At 34.9% G+C, this 22202-nt stretch overlaps 1 protein-coding gene across 1 annotated transcript; it reads right to left on the bottom strand.

Moving 5' to 3' along the window:
- Nucleotides 1–15324: 15324 nt before the first annotated feature.
- On the bottom strand, nucleotides 15325–15765 carry LOC129870159 (transcription factor SRM1-like). Its single transcript, XM_055944799.1, has 2 exons — nucleotides 15566–15765; nucleotides 15325–15481 (listed from the first exon to the last, which is right to left on the bottom strand). The coding sequence occupies exons 1-2, from the start codon at nucleotides 15763–15765 to the stop codon at nucleotides 15325–15327; spliced, it is 357 nt and encodes a 118-aa protein (XP_055800774.1).
- Between the last annotated feature and the right edge of the window lie 6437 nt (nucleotides 15766–22202).

Genomic DNA, 22202 nt, shown 5'->3' on the forward strand with positions numbered 1-22202 from the left:
TTTTACAGTTTTTAAGATCCAATTTTTTTGAAGATCGAAATTTTTTGAAGGTCAAATTTACTTATGTTTCTGGAGATTTCTGTCATTGCATGGTTGATTTTTGTTAAAAGTAGTACTTATTTTGGATTTTTTATTTGAGCATTACTATGGTTCTGTTAATAGGCCAGTGGTTGATAGCTTTACTCTTGTTGGTTATCGTGCATGTAGATAGTATATTATGGCTAAAACTAGAGGCGGAAACATCATAAAATGATCTACTCCTACTACTCTAAGAAACAAAAGGTTGCTGAAGAAGTTTTGAAAACTTCAAAAAAGAAAACAATTATAGTCGAAGAGGCTGAGTTAGATTCTGGAACAATGGCTGATATTGACAACTACCACGATAGTAGTGTCAAACACAGTGATAATGTTGAGTCTAGTGAAGCGGAAAGTGATAGCGTAGATGATGAAAGTAGTAGAGATACCGTTAGTGGAGAGGTTGATCCCCTATCCTTGCCAATTTTTATAAAAGATATATCTAGTGATTCCTATGGCTTATCAACTTGGATGAATAGTATAGGATCATTTCCTGCAAAAATTTCTGTAAGAGCAAGGATGGATCTTTATCATGATTTTAGAAAATCTTTAGTTGATGAACTTTTTTATCATGACTTTAAAGATACCTGTTTTGGCCACTTGAGGCATATTCCATATTATTTCAAGTTCAATGGATAGTTGGTCCGTTATATGTTGTTGCAACGTGTTATACCCAAAAATATTTTAAGCTAAGACCCGAGCCATTCTTCTTATTCTCATAGGCCTGAGCCCAATGACTTCTAATTTTATATATGTTTTAGAATTAATTCCTAAGTATCTGATGTGTATTAGAGGTGAATTATTATCATACGTAACCTCTAGTACTAAGTTGAGTTCAAAGATCCTTCACCGATTGAGTTTTCATATAAGATTATATAAGAGTCAACTTCAAATGACTATAACTTTTAGAATATTAGGAGTTAGATGGCCCATGAACTATCAAATGACTATAGACTATCACTGCAGCAATTTTAGGCCTGGCGCTCGACGCCACTATAGTGCCCAAAATAAGCTGCAACAATTTGGCTTTTGGCGCGTCGTGCCACTGTAGCGCCTGCAGGATTTTGAGCCCATTTTCTAGATTTGTTTTGATGAAGAGCATATTGGACAATTACCTAAATAAATATATACGAACTTAGGCGTGTTTGGGGGGTCATTTTTCAGTCTTTCACCTCTCCAAAACCCTAAACTTCATCCTCCTCTCTCTAAATCATCCCCTCCAATTTTTGCTCTCAAACTCAATGATTCAAGTTTTCCAATTTAAGGCCTAACATCAAGACTTATCCAATTCTTCTTCAAGTTACTCTCTAAGGTATGTGGGTTTTCATCCATGGGTTCTTCCACCCATGGAGCCCAAATATTTTCTCAACTTAGTATTTCAATTTTAATGATGAAATCTTATGGGATTTTACATGATGGTTCCAAATGCATAGATTATGGTATATTTTAAGTGTATGTACTCGTATTGATATATATATATATATATATATGTATGTTGATTCTTAATTTTAAGTGATGAGTTTTTATGGATTTTCGTACTATGATTCCAAATGCATAGATTCTTGAATATTTGAAGTTTATTTACCTATATTGACTTATGATGATTCTTATTTACATGAAATAGATGGTTTATCAAGGTTCTTATATGAAGGTTTGAAAGGTAGTTTTAAAGTGCATATGGTGGGTTGTTTTTAAGATATTTGATTTGATGTATTTATATCACTCTCATGCATACACGTATTCTTTAAATGTATTTGAAGGTCTTTATGAAATGAACCCACACAATTTCCTATGATAAAGTAAACTTGAAATGAAGTTTGAATCCAATGAATGTTATGAAGTAAATATTTATGAAGGAGAGTCTTTATGAAATGAATGATTGATGAAAGGGCTTTTTAGCCAAAGTAAGATTTCAATGTTAAAAGAAAATTCTCACATTGAATCAAATGAAATATTTAAGGTTATGATATGACATGTATGAATCCCTATAGGCCGTCAATACTTTTGAACATTTTTCCAAAAAGGAAGGTCCGATTAGCATGGTACCCATAATACCATCACTGATTGTAGACCTAATTTTCTTATAAGTCAAAGTTCATTAGTAGAACGGTAAATAGGGCATGACAACCATGATGATATTATAAATCAAAAGTTAATGAGCTATTCCACCGATTGATGTTTTAATGTTAAAGTTGCTATATTGATGTTCAAACGTTATTCCATGGGATATGACCTAGCACCAATAGTAGCATGTAGATGGGTACTCGACCTAAGGGGTTTTTAAGTAAAGTCTCATGTTGCATTAACTATGTGCCACCATAGGAGCCCTTGTCGGCTAGGACTTTGTATCCACCAAATGTTAAATAATTGAATGTAAACTGAATGGAGTTCTACCCGCAAGTAGTCTCTCCGTGCCAACGTATGGGGGTATGTTGGATTCTATATATTAGCTCGCATGGTCTTAAATGTCGGTTATGGTCACTTTCCCATAAAATGAATGTTTTAAGGTTTCATATGATGATGTATAATGCATATTCACTTATGCATATTGCTTACTCATGTCTCTCTTATGTTCTTCATTTCATAAAATACTCGTATACTTAGTACATTCAAAGTACTAATGCATAGTTTTGCCTACATGATATCACCATGTAGGAATCGACGTCGCTCCATCAACCTCCTCCATGTGGCTAGCTTAGATTAGTTTGAAGATTGCTTGTGGTGGGTTTCCATGGTTCGGGAACAACACCCTTTTTATTCTAAGCTTATGTTATGTAGAATATTAAGACTTTTATTAAGACATTTCTTAACACTTATTGTAAGGGTGAGCTAGGGACATGTCTTATCCCCCGCCAAATCTTTAATGTAGAAGGTATGGTTGGACATATAAAAAGATGTTATGTTGTCTTTGACTCTTATTAAATGTGAAGCCCCTTAGTCCCTACAACCCTTTTATTTTCTGTTTGATTTTTTTTATCATTACCAATGAAATGCTTAATGAATGCTAAGAGGCTTAGGTGAGGTACCCCGGGTGTCTCATTTGCCGTGTCATATATAGACCCTAGGCTTGGGTCATGACATTTCGGAGGAAAATATACTGAAATAGAATATCTTTGCATCGCGGACTTGTTCCCAAATAGTTCAAAATTTAGCAAAAATTTCCAATTTTGATTGAGGGCTTCTTGGATAATTCGCTGAATGTATATAGTCGGTCTTGGATGGTTTTTAGGGTTATTCTCCACCCTTTTTACTACCTAAAACCCTAGATTTCATTCCTCCTCCTTCCCAAATCATCTCCTTCAAGATTCCTATCAAAACTAAAGGATTTCAAGCACCCCATTGAAGACCAAGCATCAAGGTTACTTCAAGTTTCTCAAGACTTTTTCAATTCTTCTTCAAGCTTCACTCTAAGGTATGTGGGTTTCTTCATTTATGGGATCTTCCACCCATGGAGTCCTAAAACTCTTTCCAACTAATTCTTTTGAATTCAAATATTAATTCTTTATGGTTACTTTTAATTTCTTCTTACTAGCATGAAGTATGGTTGAAATTGTGGTTATTGACTCAAATTGCATGAAATTGATTACTACCTATGAATGCCCTTATTTTCTATCTTAGGTTTATATATTTTCAAACGGGTCTTGTTTAATCCTTCTCAAATTTCTAGGATATGGTTTAAATTATTGCTTTTATATTTGTGTAAGCTTATATTACTACCCAATTTCATGAATTGATGGATTTCAAATAGTTTTCTATCTCAAGCTATTATGGGATTTCCCATCTCAAGCTATTATGGGTCTTTGAAAAGAATGGTGGGTTATTTAAAGTATGTTTTGAATTGACTCGATTAATAATGTTTATGCATGGTTCTTTTGAAAAGCATGTTTGAACGATGAACTGAATAGAATCCACTTAGTTTTATTATGTTTCCATTGAAGTTTGACTTGAAAGCTTTTGACTCCAAATGAATGTTTATGAAAACAATGTCTATGATAAAAAAAGAGTGTTATGAAATGAAAAAAATAATGAAATGCTATGAACAAAGGATTCTTTATGCAATAAGGATAATTCTTGCATATTTGAATCACTAGTGGTTTTAATGATCTATTCTACCGAATGTGATGTTTTGAATTCTTAAGCTATATGCTATGACTATTTTGAAGTATTAAACTATTTTGTGGAATTGACTTAGCACCGAATGGGGTATTGAAGTGAGATTTGGTTAGGAAATCCTAGTAGCAAGTCCTTGTCTCATTAACTATGTGCCTCTATAGGAGCCCTCGTAGGCTTAAGGTAGTGGATACACAAAATCCCTTAAAGTTAAAGTTAAAGAATAAATGTAAAATTGACGGAGTTCTATCTTGGCAAGTAGTCTCCCCTCTTCCAATGTGGGTATACTTTGGATTCTATGTTATAGCTCACACGGTCTTATTGTCAGTTAAAGTCATCTTCCCATATATATATGATTTAAATGATATCTACTTGATTTTTCATGCATGCATTCATTTATGTACTTTACCTTATAAATTTCCTAAATGTTTTACATTGTATTGCATGCCTACATACTTAGTACATTCAAAGTACTAATGCATACTCTTTTGCCTACATGATATCACTATGTAGGAATCGATGCTTCTCCCCGATCTCCTCCACGTGGCTAGTTGAGATTTTGTTTGAAAGCTACTTTTGGTGAGTTCCCATATTTTGGGAACAATACTCCTTTATATTTCTAGCTTATGATATGTTGAGACCTTTAGACACTTACTATGACATTTCATTCTATTTTGATTGAGGGTGAGCTAGGGACTTGTCTTAGCCCCTACTAAATCTAAAAGTTAGAGGTATTATTTGACATATGTAAGTTGAAGATGTATTATTATGATTCTTGCTTCAATATTTCCCATAGTCTCTCTTTTCCCTTGTTTTTGCTTATTTATTTATTGTCATTATTGATGAAAGAACAAATGAATTCTATGAGGAATTAGGTGAGGTACCTCCAGGTTCCTCTTTCGCCGTGTCACATCTAGGCCCTAAGCTTGGGTCATGGCAAGTTATGACCTTGATGAATTTGGTTACAAGCTATATGATCCAATTGAGTAGAACTTTGAGAGAAGCTGTGATATCATCTTCATGAAGAATCAAACCATTAAAGATATTGACAAAGTGGAGAAGCTAGAATTTTCAAGTTCTGATGACATAGTTCATCTTGATCAAATTCCTCATACAAGTGTGCATGATGTTAGTGAGATTGATGATCATGGTGATGCCAAAATCATGTCCTGGATCAATATGTTGATGTTGATGATAACAATGATGTTGTTATTAATGATGCTTCTGCTCATGAAGTTGTGAACAAATCAAATACTCCTCTTAGGAGGTCCATAAGACAGTTATTCCTTCTTCTTGTTATTCACCTAATGAGTATGTTATGCTCACTGACGGAGGTGAATTTGAATGTTATGAGGAGCCTATGAAAGATGAGCACAAGGATCAATGGATTGAATCCATGCCAGATGAGATGAAATTTATGCATAAAAGTCACGCTTATGAGTTAGTGAAATTGCCTAAGGGCATGAGCTCTTTGAAAAACAAGTAGGTGTTCAAATTTAAAGTTGAAGAACACAGCTTGAAGCCCAAGTTCAAAGCTAGAGTGGTTGTTAAATGATTTGATCAAATGAATGGTATTGACTTTGATGAAGTATTTTCTCCTATTTGAAAATGTCCTCTATTCGTACCATTCTTGATTTAGTTGCTAGTCTTAATTTGGGATTGAGCAGATAGATATGAAGATGAATTTTCTTCATGGTAACCTAGAGGAAGAAATTTATATGGAACAACCTAAGGGCTTCAAAGTAAATGGTAAAGAAAATTTTGTGTGCAAACTTAAAAAGAGTCTATATGGCCTAAATAAGCTCCTAGATAGTGGTATAAGAAGTTTGAATATGTAGACACGTGATTTTTGACCCTTCCCGAGTTTCAACCCATTTTTTAGATTTAAATATCTATTTTAAAATCTAATATTTATTTTTGACTTTTATTTCATTTTTAGTAGATTTTACTTGAGAAAATAGAAAAGGAAAAAAATAGTCATTTTTATATAATCCTTTTGTTTTTGAATTTGCGAGGAAAAGGAAAATTGACAAAAAGAAATATGTTGTTTGAGTTTTCTTATATTTAGTAAGTAATATTTTAAAAGAAAAATTGAGAAAAAAAGATTGAACCCAATGGCATGTTGCCACATGGTACATTTTATCCCAATTTTGACTAGAGGCATATTTCATGGATGCTCAAAACCAACTAAGAGGATCTCATACATGAAAAAAATATCATTAGAGGCTTGAAGCTCTGTAACGAGGGAATTAAGTGGAAAATTGAGAATGACAAAAAAATAATAAACACTTGGCAAGACAATTGGATAAACCAAGAAAAATTCTTAAGAAGTATGATTTATAGACCTCTAATGAAACATGAATACAAATTAACTATTGCCGACATCCTTAATAATGGTTTCATCAATACCAACATCTTCTCCTTTGAGTTTCCAACTAAAATTACCAATCTAATTCAAAGTACATAAATCAAACAAATCAATGTAGGAGAAGACAACTATAGATGGAATACGATAGGATATAATGTCTTCTCGACGAGGGCTGCATATGAGCTAATCTCAAAAGATAGTACTTGTAAATTCAAGGAGGGGGATCTTACTTGGCTATGGAAGGCCAACACCATGAACATGATTATATACTTCTTATTGTTAGTTTGTCTCAATAGGATCCCCATAATCCACATGCTTTATCAGAGAAAAATATGCCTTAACGATATATGCAATATTTGTGGTATAGAAAAAGAGGACAGAGAACATATGATTTTTAGGTGCATCCACTCAAAAATCTTATGGGAACAAATATATCAATGCCATAAATTTTCTCAATACACAAATAGCCAAGATACCCTGATTTTGTGGTTAAGAGAACAATTTAAGTCAAAAAGGTTGGATAATCTCTTAACTTGGTCTGACTTTATCCCGTTCCTTCTATGATGAATCTGGAACAATCGAAATGGCATTATTTTTCAGAAAAATAACAAAGCACCTCTAATTAGCCAGGTATCTAACAAGGCTCTGAAATACAAGGTTATCACTAGTAAAAATCCTCTCAATAGGATGAAGAGCACCATCTACATCAAATGGGAACCACCAGATAAGAATATTTTAAAACTGAATATAGATGGAGCTTGCAAATCCAATCCGGGTAAGGGGATAATCAGAAGTGTTTTCAGAGACCATAACAAAATATAGATCATGGGTTTCAACATGGGTATAAATTATGCCACCAACATCTACATGGAAGTGTTGGAGTTTGTCATGCCCCGAGAGGGTACCCTAGACGTGGCCGGCACTCGAAAACTATTTCTGGCCTTCAGGCGAACCACTTGGTCCAATCACACTTCCATTTAGTTATATTTTATCATCAGAAGACTCAATCATAAGAATACTATTCATAATTTAGGGCCAAAGGCCAAATATATATTCAATCAACAACTAGCAAGAATAAAACTAGTCAAAATGAACAATTTAACATCATCCACACTCTAGTCTATGAATCCTCTATTAACAATCCAGGAGGTACTAATGACAGGTCCATGGCTACCAAAAAATCAAAACAAGGGAAAACTAATCAAAGCTAAAAAAGATAATATCGGTATCCTCCGAAAACAAGAAGGACTCACCAACTAGCTGGAAGCGAATAGATCTTCAATAGTACGTTGGTTGATGATCTCTATTACCTATCTCTGCATCATAAAATGATGCAGGCAAATGACATCAGTACGTGGAATGTACGAGTATGTAAAATGGTTGAATGAAACAAACATCAACGGAGAATCAAATCAACTCGGAATCTCAACTCAAAAGAAGGAACAACTCAATCAAGTGTCCTAAGTCTAAACAAGAATATGGTTTAGACAAGACCAATCACATACAATTCAACCCAATTCGACTCAGAGTACTATCAAGACCTATATGAGAGTTTCTCTTATCCGACAACCATCACTTATGAGCCAGTGATAGTACAACAAGCCGACGTTGTTTCCACGTCCGTTCATACTTTACCAGGGTATGAACGAATCAACTAATCATGGATCTATAACCAGCCAAGTCCTACCATGCCAGGACAATAATTTGAGAAACATCCGACTTTAACGGTCTAATCTCCTCTTATATTTGGCGACATAGTTATTGGATTCAAGTTATTACTTACTCTTAACCAATTTGGTGCTTGATACTTCTCCCAAGACTCAATACTCACAAAACTTCATATAATCAACTCAATCTAATCATATCGACAAGTCTCATTTGGAACCTTGTCAATTCATCAATTCTATCACAATCAAACCTCTTCCAATCATACTATTCGATCAATCCCAATCACATCTTTCAAGATTAGTTAGATATGCATTTATGACAGAATTTAATCCTATTCAATCATTCCTTCATTCATTTCACAAATCTTTTAGGGTACTCATCAAGACTCCAAAACTCTAAATCAACAATTTAAGATAATCAACATATTTAAGTTTTTAACAAAATATATTCAACAACTCATATCAACCGACTCTTAGACATAAAAATTATGTATAACAATTCATATCAATCAACTCACATCAACATAAGCATTTATCAATTTCTTGACTCAACAACATCAACATAATGAAATTAAGTTAATAGATGAAAAAAAGACTCATTTGAATATAAATCTATCAAGAACTACATTCTTATGAACATTCAATATCAAGAAGATGTAGGGCACATGGGTGGATTCAACCCATGCTTTGAGTAGCCTTACATACCTTGGTGAATATTTTGAAGGAACCTTGATGTTAGGTCTTCAATGGAAAGCTTGAATTGTTGAAATATTTGAGGGCAATTCTTGTTAGAGATGGATTGAGAGAGAAGAGAATGGAGATTAGGGTTTTTTTTCTTTTGGAGAGGTACAAGACTAAAAAATATGGTCTAAATCTTTCCAAGCTAGTGTATATATAATTAGAGAAAATGTCCATATTGCCCTTTATCAAAATATGGAAAAAAGGGCTAAAACTCTGCTGGCGCTATAGTGGCGCGCGGCGCCACTGCAACGCCAAGCAAAAATAGGCTTAAAAACCCTGTAGGCCTAATAGTGGTACATCATGCCAAGGATCAAACTACTAAGGCTAGTTTCTAGCGCTATAGTGGTGCATCGCGCCACTGCAAAGCCAAGCCTAAATTTCCCGCAGTTATAGTCCAGGCCTGAAATTTCTGCAGTACTAGTCTGTCGTAAAATAGTCATAACTTTTGACTTAAAACTCCAAAAATGTAATATTTGTGGAGTTGGAAAGAAGACTCAAAGACCTTTAATTTGATAGGTTATAGGCCACTCATTCATTATATTCAAAAATATATGGTCATTGGAAGTTGATCCTTATACGAACTCATTCGGAAACTTAGCCAAGATAAATTCTTTGGACTTGACTTGGTTTTAGGGATCCCTTATGACCCTAAATCACATCTAACACATTTCAATTACTTAGAAATTGATCTTAACTCATGCATGCACTTTAAAATCCTCAAGTACGATCCTATATGTACATGAAGAATAGTCCGAATCTTAGTGAATTTTTTTTTGGGGTGTTACATCAGCATCCTCATCTCAACTTTGTTCCCATTGGTTATACCAGATATTTGCCACATCCTTTAGCTGATAAGACACCAACTCAACTCTCTCGATATCTGAAGCATGCATTGCTTTCAAAATCTTCCACATCTTATTAATGAAATTCTGAGGGTCCTCATCAACCTTAAAACATATAAATATCGGTAGATTCATCCCAGAAAGTCTCTAATTCTCGTGGAAGCAGACGGCTCTTGAGAACTAGAGCTAAGAGTTAGAGAACTCTGGTTACCATTGTGGGCAGCCACTAATTGAGTGATCATAGCAATCGCTCCTCGGAAATCTTCCTTTGAAGTTGGTATAGGTTGAGTAGTAGGCATTTGAGGTACCTCAGTATATCTTGCAGGTCGGACCCTAGTCCTAGGATAGGGCATCTCTGTCTGTGGTACCTTTATGTGGATGGCGTTCTTCTGACTTATGGTATATTTTGGAGGGATTGTCTGCAATGTGTAAACGCACGAATTAGAAAATAACCTTTATAGAGTTTAACTCTATCGCATGAATTCAGAGTATGAAAGAAGTGAAACAATTCTTAATGTCTTATAGCCTCCTGATTATAAGTGTGGTGCACAACACACCCATAAGCAAGACTCTACTCGACACGGCATCATAGACTCCCTAGGACTCTTGAACTCTGCGCTTTCATACCAAGTATGTCACACCCTGTGAGGGTACCCTAGACGTGGCCGACACTCAAAAACTATTTCTGGCCTTCAAGCGAATCACTTGGTCCAATCACACTTTCATTCAATTACATTCTATAGGTGGAAGACTCAGTCATAAGAATACTATTCATAATTTAGGGCCAAAGGACAAACATATATTCAATCAATAACTAGCAAGAATAAAACTAGTTAAAATAAATAATTCAATATCATCCACACTCTAGAAGCCTCTATCAACAATTCAGGAGGTTCCAATGACAGGTCCATGGATACCAAAAAATGAAAATAAAGGAAAACTAATCAAAGCTAAAAAAGATAATTTCGATATCCTCCAGAAATATAGAGGACTCACCAACTAGATGGAAGCGAATAGATCTTCAATAGTGCATCAGTTGATGATCTCTAGTACTTGTCTCTGCATCATGAAATAATGCAGGCCAAATTATGTTAGTACATGAAATGTACGAGTATGTAAAATGGCTGAATGAAACAAACATCAAGGGAGAATCAAATCAACTCTGAATCTCAACTTAGAAGAAGGAACAACTCAATCAAGTGTCCTGAGTCTAAATAAGAATATGAGTTAGACAAGACCAATCATATACAATTCAACCCAATCTGACTCAGAGTACTATCAAGACCTATATGAGAGTTTCTCTTATCCGACAAGCATCACTTATGAGCCAGTGATAGTATAACAAGCCGATATTGTTGCCACATCCGTTTATACTTTTCCAGGGTATGAACGAATCAACCAATCATGGATTCATAACCTACCAAGTAATATCATGCCAGGACAATAATTTGGGAAACATTCGACTTTAACGGTCCAATCCCCTCCAACATTTGGCGACATAGTTATTGGATTCAAGTTATTACTTAATCTTACCCAATTCGGTGCTCGATACTCCTTCTAAGACTCAATACTTATAAAACTCCATCCAATCAACTCAATTTAATCATTTCGACAAGTCTCATTTGGAACCTTGTCAATTCATCAATTCTATCACAATCAAACCTCTTCCAATCATACTATCCGATCAATCCCAATCATATCTTTCAAGAGTAGTTAGATATGTATTTATGACAGAATTTAATCCTATTCAATCACTCCTTTGTTCATTTCACAAATCTTTTGGGGGACTCATAAAGACTCCAAAACTCTAAATCAACAATTTAAGATAATCAACATAGTTAAGTTTTTAACGAAATATATTTAACAACTCATATCAACCGACTCTTAGACATAAAAAATATGTATAACAATTCGTATCAATCAACTCACATCAACATAAGTATTTATCAATTTCTTGATTCAACAACATCAACATAACGAAGTTAAGTTAATAGATGAAAAAAGACTTATTTGGATATAAATCTATCAGGAACTCCATTCTTATAAATATTCAATCTCAAGAATATATAGGGCATATAGGTGGATTCAACCCATACTTTGAGTAGCCTTACATACCTTAGAATAGATTTTAAAGAAACCTTATTGTAGGTCTTCAATGGGGAACTTGAATCCTTGAGTTTTGAGAAGATTTATTATTGGAGATGTTTGAGAGAGAAGAGAATGGAGATTAGGGATTTTTTTTGGAGAGGAATAAGACTGAAAAAAGGATCCAAATTGTTCCAAGCTAGTGTATATATAATTAGGGAAAATGTCCAGATTGCCCTTTATCAAAATCTGGAAAAAAAGGGCCAAAACCCTTCTGGCGCTATAGTGGTGCGCTGCACCACTGCAGCGCCAAGCCAAAATGAGCTTAAAAATCCTACACACCTAATAGTGGCGCATCGCGCTAAGCACCAAACTACTGAGGCTAGTTTCTGGCGCTATAGTGGCGCGTCGCACCGCTGCGGCACCAAGCCTGGAATTTCTGAAATTTGGAAAATGGGCTTAAAAACCCTACAGGCCTAATAGTGGTACATCGCTCCAAGGACCAAACTACTGAGGTTAGTTTCTGGTGCTATAGTGGTGCATCGCGCCACTGCAGCGCCAAGCCTAAATTTTCTGCAGTTATAGTCTAGGCGTGAAATTCCTACAGTACTAGTCTGTCGTAAAATAGTCATAACATTTGACTCCGAACCCCAAAAAATACAATCTTGGTGGCTTTAGAAAGAAGAGTAAAAACCTTTAATTTGATATGTCATGGGCCACCCGGGTCATTATATTCAAAAAGTTATGGTCATTGGAAGTTGACCCTTATATGAACTCATTCGGAAACTTAGCCAAGATGAATTCTTTGGACTTGGCTTGGTTTTAGGGATCCCTTATGACCCTAAATCACATCTAACACACTTAAATTACTTAAGAATTGATCTTAACTCATGCATGCACTTTAAAATCGTCGAGTACTATCCTATACGTACACGAAGAATGGTACGAATTTTAGTGAAAATTTTTTGGGGTGTTATAGAGTTGCTCCACTATCTAAAATTGGCCTAACAAAATAACTTAACACCCTTAATAAGAGAGACTGACTGTCATGAAATTATTGGTATGTTATCTAACAAGGATATTTATCAAAGTTTAATTGATGATTGCAGGTACCTATTGCATGAAGTAGGAAGGGAATCAATCAAACATATATATAGAGAAGCTAATGGAGTAGTGGACAAATTAGCAAAAAAGGATGCGAGCTAGATACTTTTAGAAGTTTAATGTTGTATCCAAGTCCCCCCTCTTTGTTATGTCTATTTTTGAAAGAAATGGAATAGGCACTATGTTACCTAGACTAGTCTCCTTATGCAATGACTCTTTAGTTTGATCAATAAATAAAAATCTTTATCAACCTAAAGAAAAATAATTTCATGGGAGGAGAGAATAATCCACATTTCAAGATCAGGAGCTCACATGGAAAACAAGGTCAAGACCTTCGGTTCAAGCAAGAAGAGGTCGCATGAAGAACAAAGTGAACTTTGAAGTTTAAGTAGCAAGAGCTTGCCTAGAGGATAGGGTTCACTTTCAAGTTCATCTCAAGATTCAATAGGATCTTATACTTCTAACTTCTTTTTTGACTTTTGTTTTTCAATTTGATGTAGCAATAGGAGCGGGGAATCGGAGCTTCGATGGGACCTCATTAAACCTCAAACTCATTTCATCATTCCATCTTCTTACACGTAACCTAATTTTCTTATAACCCGAGATATGTAGGCTGTCCTAAACTAAGACTCGATCACATCTTTTTCTTCTTTTCTTCCCCCTTTCAAATAATGGTCAGGTTAAAACTTATCTCGTTGTCTAGTTCTTTGTCTGAAAATACAGTCAAAGAGGGGCAAGCTATAGAGACGTGATTTTTGACCCTTCCCGAGTTTCAACCCATTTTTTAGCTTTAAATATCTATTTTTAAATCTAATATTTATTTTTCACTTTTATTTCATTTTTAGTAGACTTTACTTGAGAAAATTGAAAATCACAAAAATAGTCATTTTTAGATAATCCTTTTGTTTTTGATTTTGTGAGGAAGAAGAAAATTACAAAAAAAGAAATATGTTGTTTGAGTTTTCTTTTATTTAATATTTAAGTAATATTTTATTGTTGTTTATTTTTAAAGAAAAAAAAGATTGAACCCAATGGCATATTGCCACGTGGTACATTTTATCACAATCTTGAGAGAATATTCCATTTTTTTGATCTTAACCAAAATCCCTAAAGTCATTTAAGGAAAGATAGAACAAAAATATAGACACAAAATCCTAAGCCTAATAGAACCTATAAAGAAACCTATAGACCTAAATCTAGATGGGGTCCCAGCTCAAGAGAAAAAAAAGAGGAAGCCGCAAGAGCCATTATTTTTCTTCCTAAAAGGAACACCCAATAGTAGCAAAGAAAAGGAGAGCTCTAAAACACCCATTGGTTCGATGAGGTTTCCCGTTGATGATTTCGGTCCGAAGCTCTAGAAGGTTCGAGTTTGCTGTTGGGATCCAGAATTGTGAAAGTTCTTCTATATAAGGTCCATTCCAAAGTCTATATATTGTTTTGTACTCTTACACTTCATTGGAATATTTTAAATGAGTGGATTAAGTGTTTATTTACTCTTGAAAAAAAAATGAACTTTAGTTGATGAAAATTGATTCTTCAATAGTTTTCTGTGAATGTTAACCAACAATTTTAAAAGCGATTGAAAAGATTAGTGAGAATGGAAGTTTGGCTTAAATCGAAAGGGTCTAAGACAAAAGAGATCTTCTGAATGAATTTGAATATTACCATGAATAAGAGTAAAGTTTTTTGTAGAGTTTTTGCAAGTAGAAATGTTTTGTTATCTTCATTTTATTGACTGTTGTTTACGTGGAGTTTAATTGGTATGATGTTAACTTTGCTTTTTCTAATCTTCTTAACCAGCATGAATGTTCTTTTATTTATTGGTTTGCTTTTAGATTTTTTTTTTTTTTAAGTGCAAGAATATTTTGCCTAGACTCTGCATAAGGCCTAATTAGTTACTGATGTGAAGAAAGAGCGAAAATGGACAAATAATTGTCCCGGTTTTAGTAGAGAATAATTGTTACAATACTAAGCTCGAGTGAGAGCACTCATAATATACCGCTCGCAACTTTGCGACTTAGATAAAAATAATTAATAAAAATGGCAAGGTCGCATTCAACAGATTAAGCGAACCATAAGTAAATGATTTATTCAAGACTAATTTAAGTCGAGTATAAGTTGATAAAAACGACCGTGCTAGAACCATGGGACTCGGGGGACCACATATCTTCCTCGGATCAACAAAATTCCTTACCTGATCTTTTGTTTTCGTAGTCCAATAAAAATACTCATTTCCTTTTGTTAGAGATTCTAAAAGATGACTTGGAACATCATAACTCCATTCCAATTGACGATTCTGTAAATAAAATAATCTCTATTCAATACATTCACTTTACTTGGAAAAACCCTTCTTCGTCTTGGATGGTGAAAAAAGGGGTGTGACAATATCGAGAATGCTTACTTTTGCTTTTGATTTTCTACTCCATTTTTTGGTGGCATTGAGGTGCTTGAAAAACTTTTGGGCATGGGTAGCCACCTGCGTTGGTGTTCTTGTTCATATCAGCTTTGAAGTTAATCTAGGAAACAATATCTCATGATTAACGTTGTCCTCACGAACTATACAGGAAACCCACCTGTATTCCTCTTTTGTCCAAGGAGTCCCTGTTCTCCATTGTATGTATACTTTTGAACTTTTCTGATTGGAATTGCTTTGCATTTTTGGATAATTAGGTAATGGAACAAGGCCAGACTCGATGGAAGGCAAGTCTTCAATTAATATATTATAGCGATCCATGATATCATCACGCGATTTCCCAGAAAGTATTTCTGCCATCTTCCTCAATAGACTGTTATCGTTAAAGTAGATTTTTAAGTCATTCTCAAAGATCTTCTCCTTGATTAACAGTGACACAAGAGGGTGAATGGGTATTTACACATTTTGCATCCTTTTGTTTAGGTCATTTGCATTTCAAACTGTGTAATGTTTTTGAATGATATGTTGTATATGGTTCACCTTTTCAATTCGGCAAAGTATTATTAGGATATGGTTCCCTCTTATCTTATTGCCTATTACGAGTAGTAGTGGTTATGAAGTAAGTGTTTCAGCTTTGAATATTTTGGATAGGTGCACATTCTGTACATGCACTCATACATACATGCTTGTAAGATTGATCAATTATCAAGTGCTAGCTTTTGTACATACAATTATTAAGTTTAAACCATGTACAAAAACTAGCCCTTCATAATTGATCAATCTTCCAAGCATGTATGTATGTGTACTTGTATAGAAAGTGCATATTTCCAAATTATTCAAAGCTGAAATACTTCTTCATAATCACTATTAGCCATAATAGACAATAACATAAGTGGAAACAATATCCTAATAATACTTGCCGAATGGAAAGGGTGATCATGTGCAATAGATCATTAAAAATATTGAACAGTTTCAAAAGTAAATGACTGACAAAAATATGCAAAATGTGAAAATATCCATTCACCCTCTTGTGTCACTATCAATCAAGGATAAAATCTCTAAGAATACCCTAGCAATCTACTTTAAGAATAACAATTTATTGAGGAAGATGACAGAAATACTTTCTGGGAAATCGCGTGATGATATCATGGATCGCTATAATATATTAATTGAAGATGTGCATGCAATTGAGTCTGGCCATGTTCCATTACCTAATTATCCAGAAATGCAAATCAATTCCAATCAGAAAAAGTTCAATAGCATACATAGAATGGCGAACAAGGACTCATTGGACAGAAGCAATTCCAATCAGAAAAGTTTAAAATCATATTTAGAATGGGCAAGTTGAGAAGATAACTTCACCTGTAGCATATATAGAACAAGCACAAAGATACTTGTTGTATACTACCCATAGAAGTCCCCAGAGATACTAAACATATTATGAAAACATCTATATTGTTTATCTTTCTATCGGATGTATGGTTTTATAATAAGAAAAAATAGTAAAAAGAATTGTCATATTTAACAAGGATGTGAAATACATCTATAGTTACTTGTATCATTATTGAAATATAACCATTTAATGGCAAGGAATAGGAAAATCAATATTCATCTCAAGTTTTGCAAATGTTTCGTTAATTAGAGAGTATAGAAATTTGTCAGTCGTCTAGAAAATTAAAAACTTGTAATTCATCCACAAGGTAAATAGTATAGAAAATTGTGATATACTAATACACAATTACATAAATAGATCTTATGAGGACCACGGAAGGGTGAGAGGAGAGGGAGGGGGGGGGGGGAAGAATAAATAAGTATGGGATCCACATCATCACGTGCCTAAAGTATTAAAATATATAAAGTGAACTAAGTTCAAAGATGCAAAACCAAAAAAGCATTAATACATAAAGAAGCATGTCTAGAAAGATTTGGATTTAATAATGTGTAATTTACTTAAATTTTGTAGTGGTAAGAACTAATTACATTATTTTCCTACTTTTTTTAATTACAAAAATCTCTTAAAATTTATGAATTTCAAATATATCAGTAGACTTCTGGATACACCAGCAGACATCTGGATACATAGATGATGGATGTATGTGAGTAGGGAGGGATGTATCAGAGATGGAATAAAGATGTATCAGAGAGGGGATAGGGCATTCGAATACATAGGAGAGGGATGTATTCGAGAGGGAGTGGGTATATATCCAATATGGGGATAGAGATATATCAGATAGAGAAGAGTGATGTATTTGAGAGGAGATTTTTAATTTATTTTTAAATGATAGAAAATTTTAAATATCATCGAAAAATAAGAATTGAGGATAGTAAAAAATCAAGATTCTATAATTGAGGATAGTAACAAATTTAAAATAAGAGATAACAACAATCCAACATTCAAAGAATTGAGGATAGGAACAACCTTAACTAATAATACTCACCTAGAGACAACCGAAAGCACGAGTATGAGGCAGTGGGGCCTCCTCGCATTTCAAACCAATATTTAGTATGTTACATACAGAAGAAAAAGACATCTTTCTTGAGCATCTTCATATTTGTGTCACTACTATTGTGCTTTCTTGTAACACCCCAAATTTGTTTTCGCTAAGATTCAGACCAATCTTCATGTACGTATAGGATCGTACTCGACGATTTTAAAGTGCATGCATGAGTTAGGAGCAACTCCTAAGTAATTTAAGGTATTACATATGATTTAGGGTCACAAGGAATCCCTAAAAACCAAGCCAAGTCCAAAGAATTCATTTCGTCCAAGTTTCTGAATGAGTTCCTATAAGAGTCTACTTCCAACGACCATATCTCTTTGAATATAACGAACTGGGTGGACCATAACCTATAGAATTAAAGGTATTTGAGTCTTCTTCCAACACCACTAAGATTGAAATTTGTGGAGTTCGGAGTCAAAGGTTATGACTATTTTACGACAGACTATCACTGAAGAAATTTCAGGCCTGGACGATCACTATAGGAATTTCAGGCCTGACACTCTAGTAGCGCCCGGCGCCACTATAGCAGCAGAAACTAGCCTCAGTAGTTTGGTCCTTGGCGCGACGTGCCACTATTAGGTGTGCAGGGGTTTTAAGCCCATTTTCCAAATTTCAGAAATTTCAGGCTTGGCGCCGTAGTGGCGCGGCGCGCCACTATAGCGCCAGCAGGATTTTAGCCCATTTTGCCAGATTTTTGATGAAGGGAAAATTAGACATTTTCCCTAAACATATATACACAACTTGGTCATATTTTGGGATCATATTTTCAGTCTTTTGCCCTTTCCAAAGAACCCTAAACCCCATTCTCTTCTCTCTCAAATATCTCCAACAAGAAATCTTCTCAAAACTCAAGGATTCAAGTGCCCCATTGAAGACCTAACATCAAGGTTTCTTCAATATCTACACCAAGGTATGTAAGGCTACTTAAAGCATGGGTTGAGTCCACCCATGTGCCCTACATCTTCTTTGAGATTGAATGTCCATAAGAAATGAGCTTCTTGATAGATTTATGTCCAAATGAGTCTTTTTTCATCTATTAACTTAATTTTTGTTATATTGATGTTGTTGAGTCAAGAAATTGATAAATGCTTCATGTTGGTATGAGTTGTTAAACATATTTTGTTGATTTTCTTAAATATGTTGATTATTTTAAATATGTTAATTTTCTTAAATATGTTGATTATCTTAAATTGTTGATCTGGAGTCTTGGAGTCTTGATGAGTCCCAAAAAGATTTGCTAAATAATAGGAGAAATGATTGGATAGTATTACATATTATCATAAATGCATATCTAAACTACTCTTGAAAGATGTGATTGGGATTGATCGGATAGTATGATTGGAAGAGGTTTGATTGTGATAGAATTGATGAATTGACAAGGTTCCAAATGGGACTTGTCGATATGATTAGATAGAGTTGATTGGATAGAGTTTTATGAGCATTGAGTCCTAGGAGGAGTATCGAGCACCGAATTAGGTAAGAGTAAGTAATAACTCGAATCCAATAACTACGTCGCCAAATGTAGGAGGGGATTGGACCATTAAAGCCGAATGTTTCCCAAATTATTGTCCTAACATGATAGGACTTGGTTGGTTATGGATCCATGATTGGTTGATTCATTCATACCCTGACAAGGTATGAACGGATGTGGAAATAACGTCAGCTTTTTGTACTATCACTGGCTCATAAGTAATGGTTGTCGGATAAGAGAAACTCCCATATAGGTATTGATAATACTCTGAGTCGGATTGGGTTGAATTGTATGTGATTGGTCTCATCTAAACCAAATTCTTGTTTATACTTAGGACACTTGATGGAGTTATTTTTTCCCTTGAGTTGAGATTCCGAGTTGATTTGATTCTTCTTTGATGTTTATTTCATTCGGTCATTTTACATACTCGTACATTCCACGTACTGATGCCATTTGGTTTGCATCATTTCATGATGCAGAGACAGATACTAGAGATCATTAATCGGCGCACCATTGAAGATCTATTCACTTTCACCTAGTTGGTGAGTCCTCCCTGTTTTCGAAGGATACCAAAATATCTTTTTAGCTTTGATTAGTTTTCTTTTATTTTGATTTTTGGTAGCCATGGACCTGTCATCGGCACCTTCTGGATTGTTGATAGAGGCTTCATAGATTAGAGTGTGGAAAATATTGAATTGTTCGTTTTGACTAGCTTTATTCTTCTTGCTAGTTGTTGATTGGATATATGTTTGGCCTTTGGCCCTAAATTATGAATAGTATTCTTATGATTGAGTCTTCCGTTGATAGAATGTGACTGAATGAAAGTGTGATTGGACCAAGTGGTTCTCTTGAAGGCCAGAAATAATTTTCGAGTGCCGGGCACATCTAGGGTACTCTCCCAAGGCGTGACAAACTTAGTATCAAAGCACAGAGTTCAAAAGTCCTAGGGAGTCTATTAAGCAGTGTCTAGTAGAGTCTTGCTTATGAGTGTGTTGTGTACCACACTTATAATTAGGAGGCTATAGGACATTAGGAATTGTTTCACTTCTTTCATAATCCGAGTTCATGCGATAGAGTTTAACTCTATAAGACTTTCTTTCTAATTCGTGCGTTTATACGTTATAGACAATGACTCCTAAACGTACTGCCAACCAGAGGAATGCTGATAACACAGAGATGCCATAGTCAGAAATGCGCCCATGAGGACTAGGGGCCGACCTGCAAAGTATGCCGAGGCACCTCAAGTTCCTACTACTCCGCTTGTACCAACTTTGGAGACAGATTTTCGAGGAGCGATTACTATGCTCACTCAATTAGTGGCTTCCCACAATGGTAACTAGAGTTCGCCAACTCCTAGTTCTAGTTCTCAAAAGTCGTTTGCTTCCACGAGGATTAGAGATTTTCTGAGAATGAATCCGCCGGTATTCATGAGTTCCAAGGTTGATGAAGACCCCAGAATTTCATTAATGAGATGTGGAAGATCCTTAAAGTAATGCATGCTATGGAGATCGAGGGGGTTGAGTTGGTGTCTTATCAGCTCAAGGATGTGGAAAATATCCGGTATAACCAGTGGGAACAAAGTAGAGGTAAGGATGCTAAGCCTGCTATTTGGGATGAGTTTGAGGGAGCCTTTCTTGATCACTTCTTTCTTAGAGAATTGAGGGAAGCGAAAGTAGAAGAGTTTGTGAATTTGAAACAAGAGAGTATGACCGTTAAGGAGTATAGTCTAAAGTTCATCCAACTATCCAAATATGCTCCAGAGATGATCTTTGATATGAGGTCAAAGATGAGGAAATTTATCTCTGGATTGGGAAGATATGTGAAGGAGTGTAAAGCTACATTGTTGATCTCTGACATGAATATTTCTAGATTAATGTTATATGCTCAGCAGGTAGAGGATGAGAAGGGAAAAGACAAGGAAGAGCATTTATGCAAAAAGGCAAAATCAGCGCGATATGAGAGTGAAAAAAGGGTGTGACAATATCGAGAATGCTTACTTTTGCTCTTGGTTTTCTACTCTATTTTTTGGTGGCATTGAGGCACTTGAAAAACTTTTGGGCATGGGTAGCCACCTGCGTTGGTGTTCTTGTTCATATCAGCTTTGAAGTTAATCTAGGAAACAAGATCGCATGATTAACGGATTCCTCACGAACTATACAGGAAACCCACATGTGTTCCTCTTCTGTCCAAGGAGTCCCTGTTCGCCATTGTATGTATACTTTTGAACTTTTCTGATTGGAATTGCTTTTCATTTCCAGATAATTAGGTAATGGAACAAGTCCAGACTTGATGGAAGGCACGTCTTCAATTAATATATTATAGCGATCCATGATATCATCAGGCGATTCCCAAAAAGTATTTCTACCATCTTCCTCAATAGACTGTTATCGTTAAAGTAGATTTTTAAGGCATTTTCAAAAATCTTCTCCTAGATTAATAGTGACACAAGAGGGTGAATGGTTATTTATAGATTTTGCATCCTTTTGTTTATGTCATTTGCATTTAAAGCTGTTTAATTTTTTTAAATGATATGTTGTATATGGTTCACCTTTTCAATTCGGCAAAGTATTATTAGGATATGGTTCCCTCTTATCTTATTGCCTATTACGAGTAGTAGTGGTTATGAAGTAAGTGTTTTTAGCTTTGAATATTTTGGATAGGTGCACATTCTGTACATGCACTCATACATACATGCTTGTAAGATTAATCAATTATCAAGTGCTAGCTTTTGTGCATACAATTATTAAGTTTAAACCATGTACAAAAGCTAGCCCTTCATAATTGATCAATCTTCCAAGCATGTATGTATGTGTACTTGTATAGAA

This window comes from Solanum dulcamara, chromosome 2 (assembly GCF_947179165.1).
Source record: "Solanum dulcamara chromosome 2, daSolDulc1.2, whole genome shotgun sequence".
NCBI lineage: Eukaryota > Viridiplantae > Streptophyta > Magnoliopsida > Solanales > Solanaceae > Solanum > Solanum dulcamara.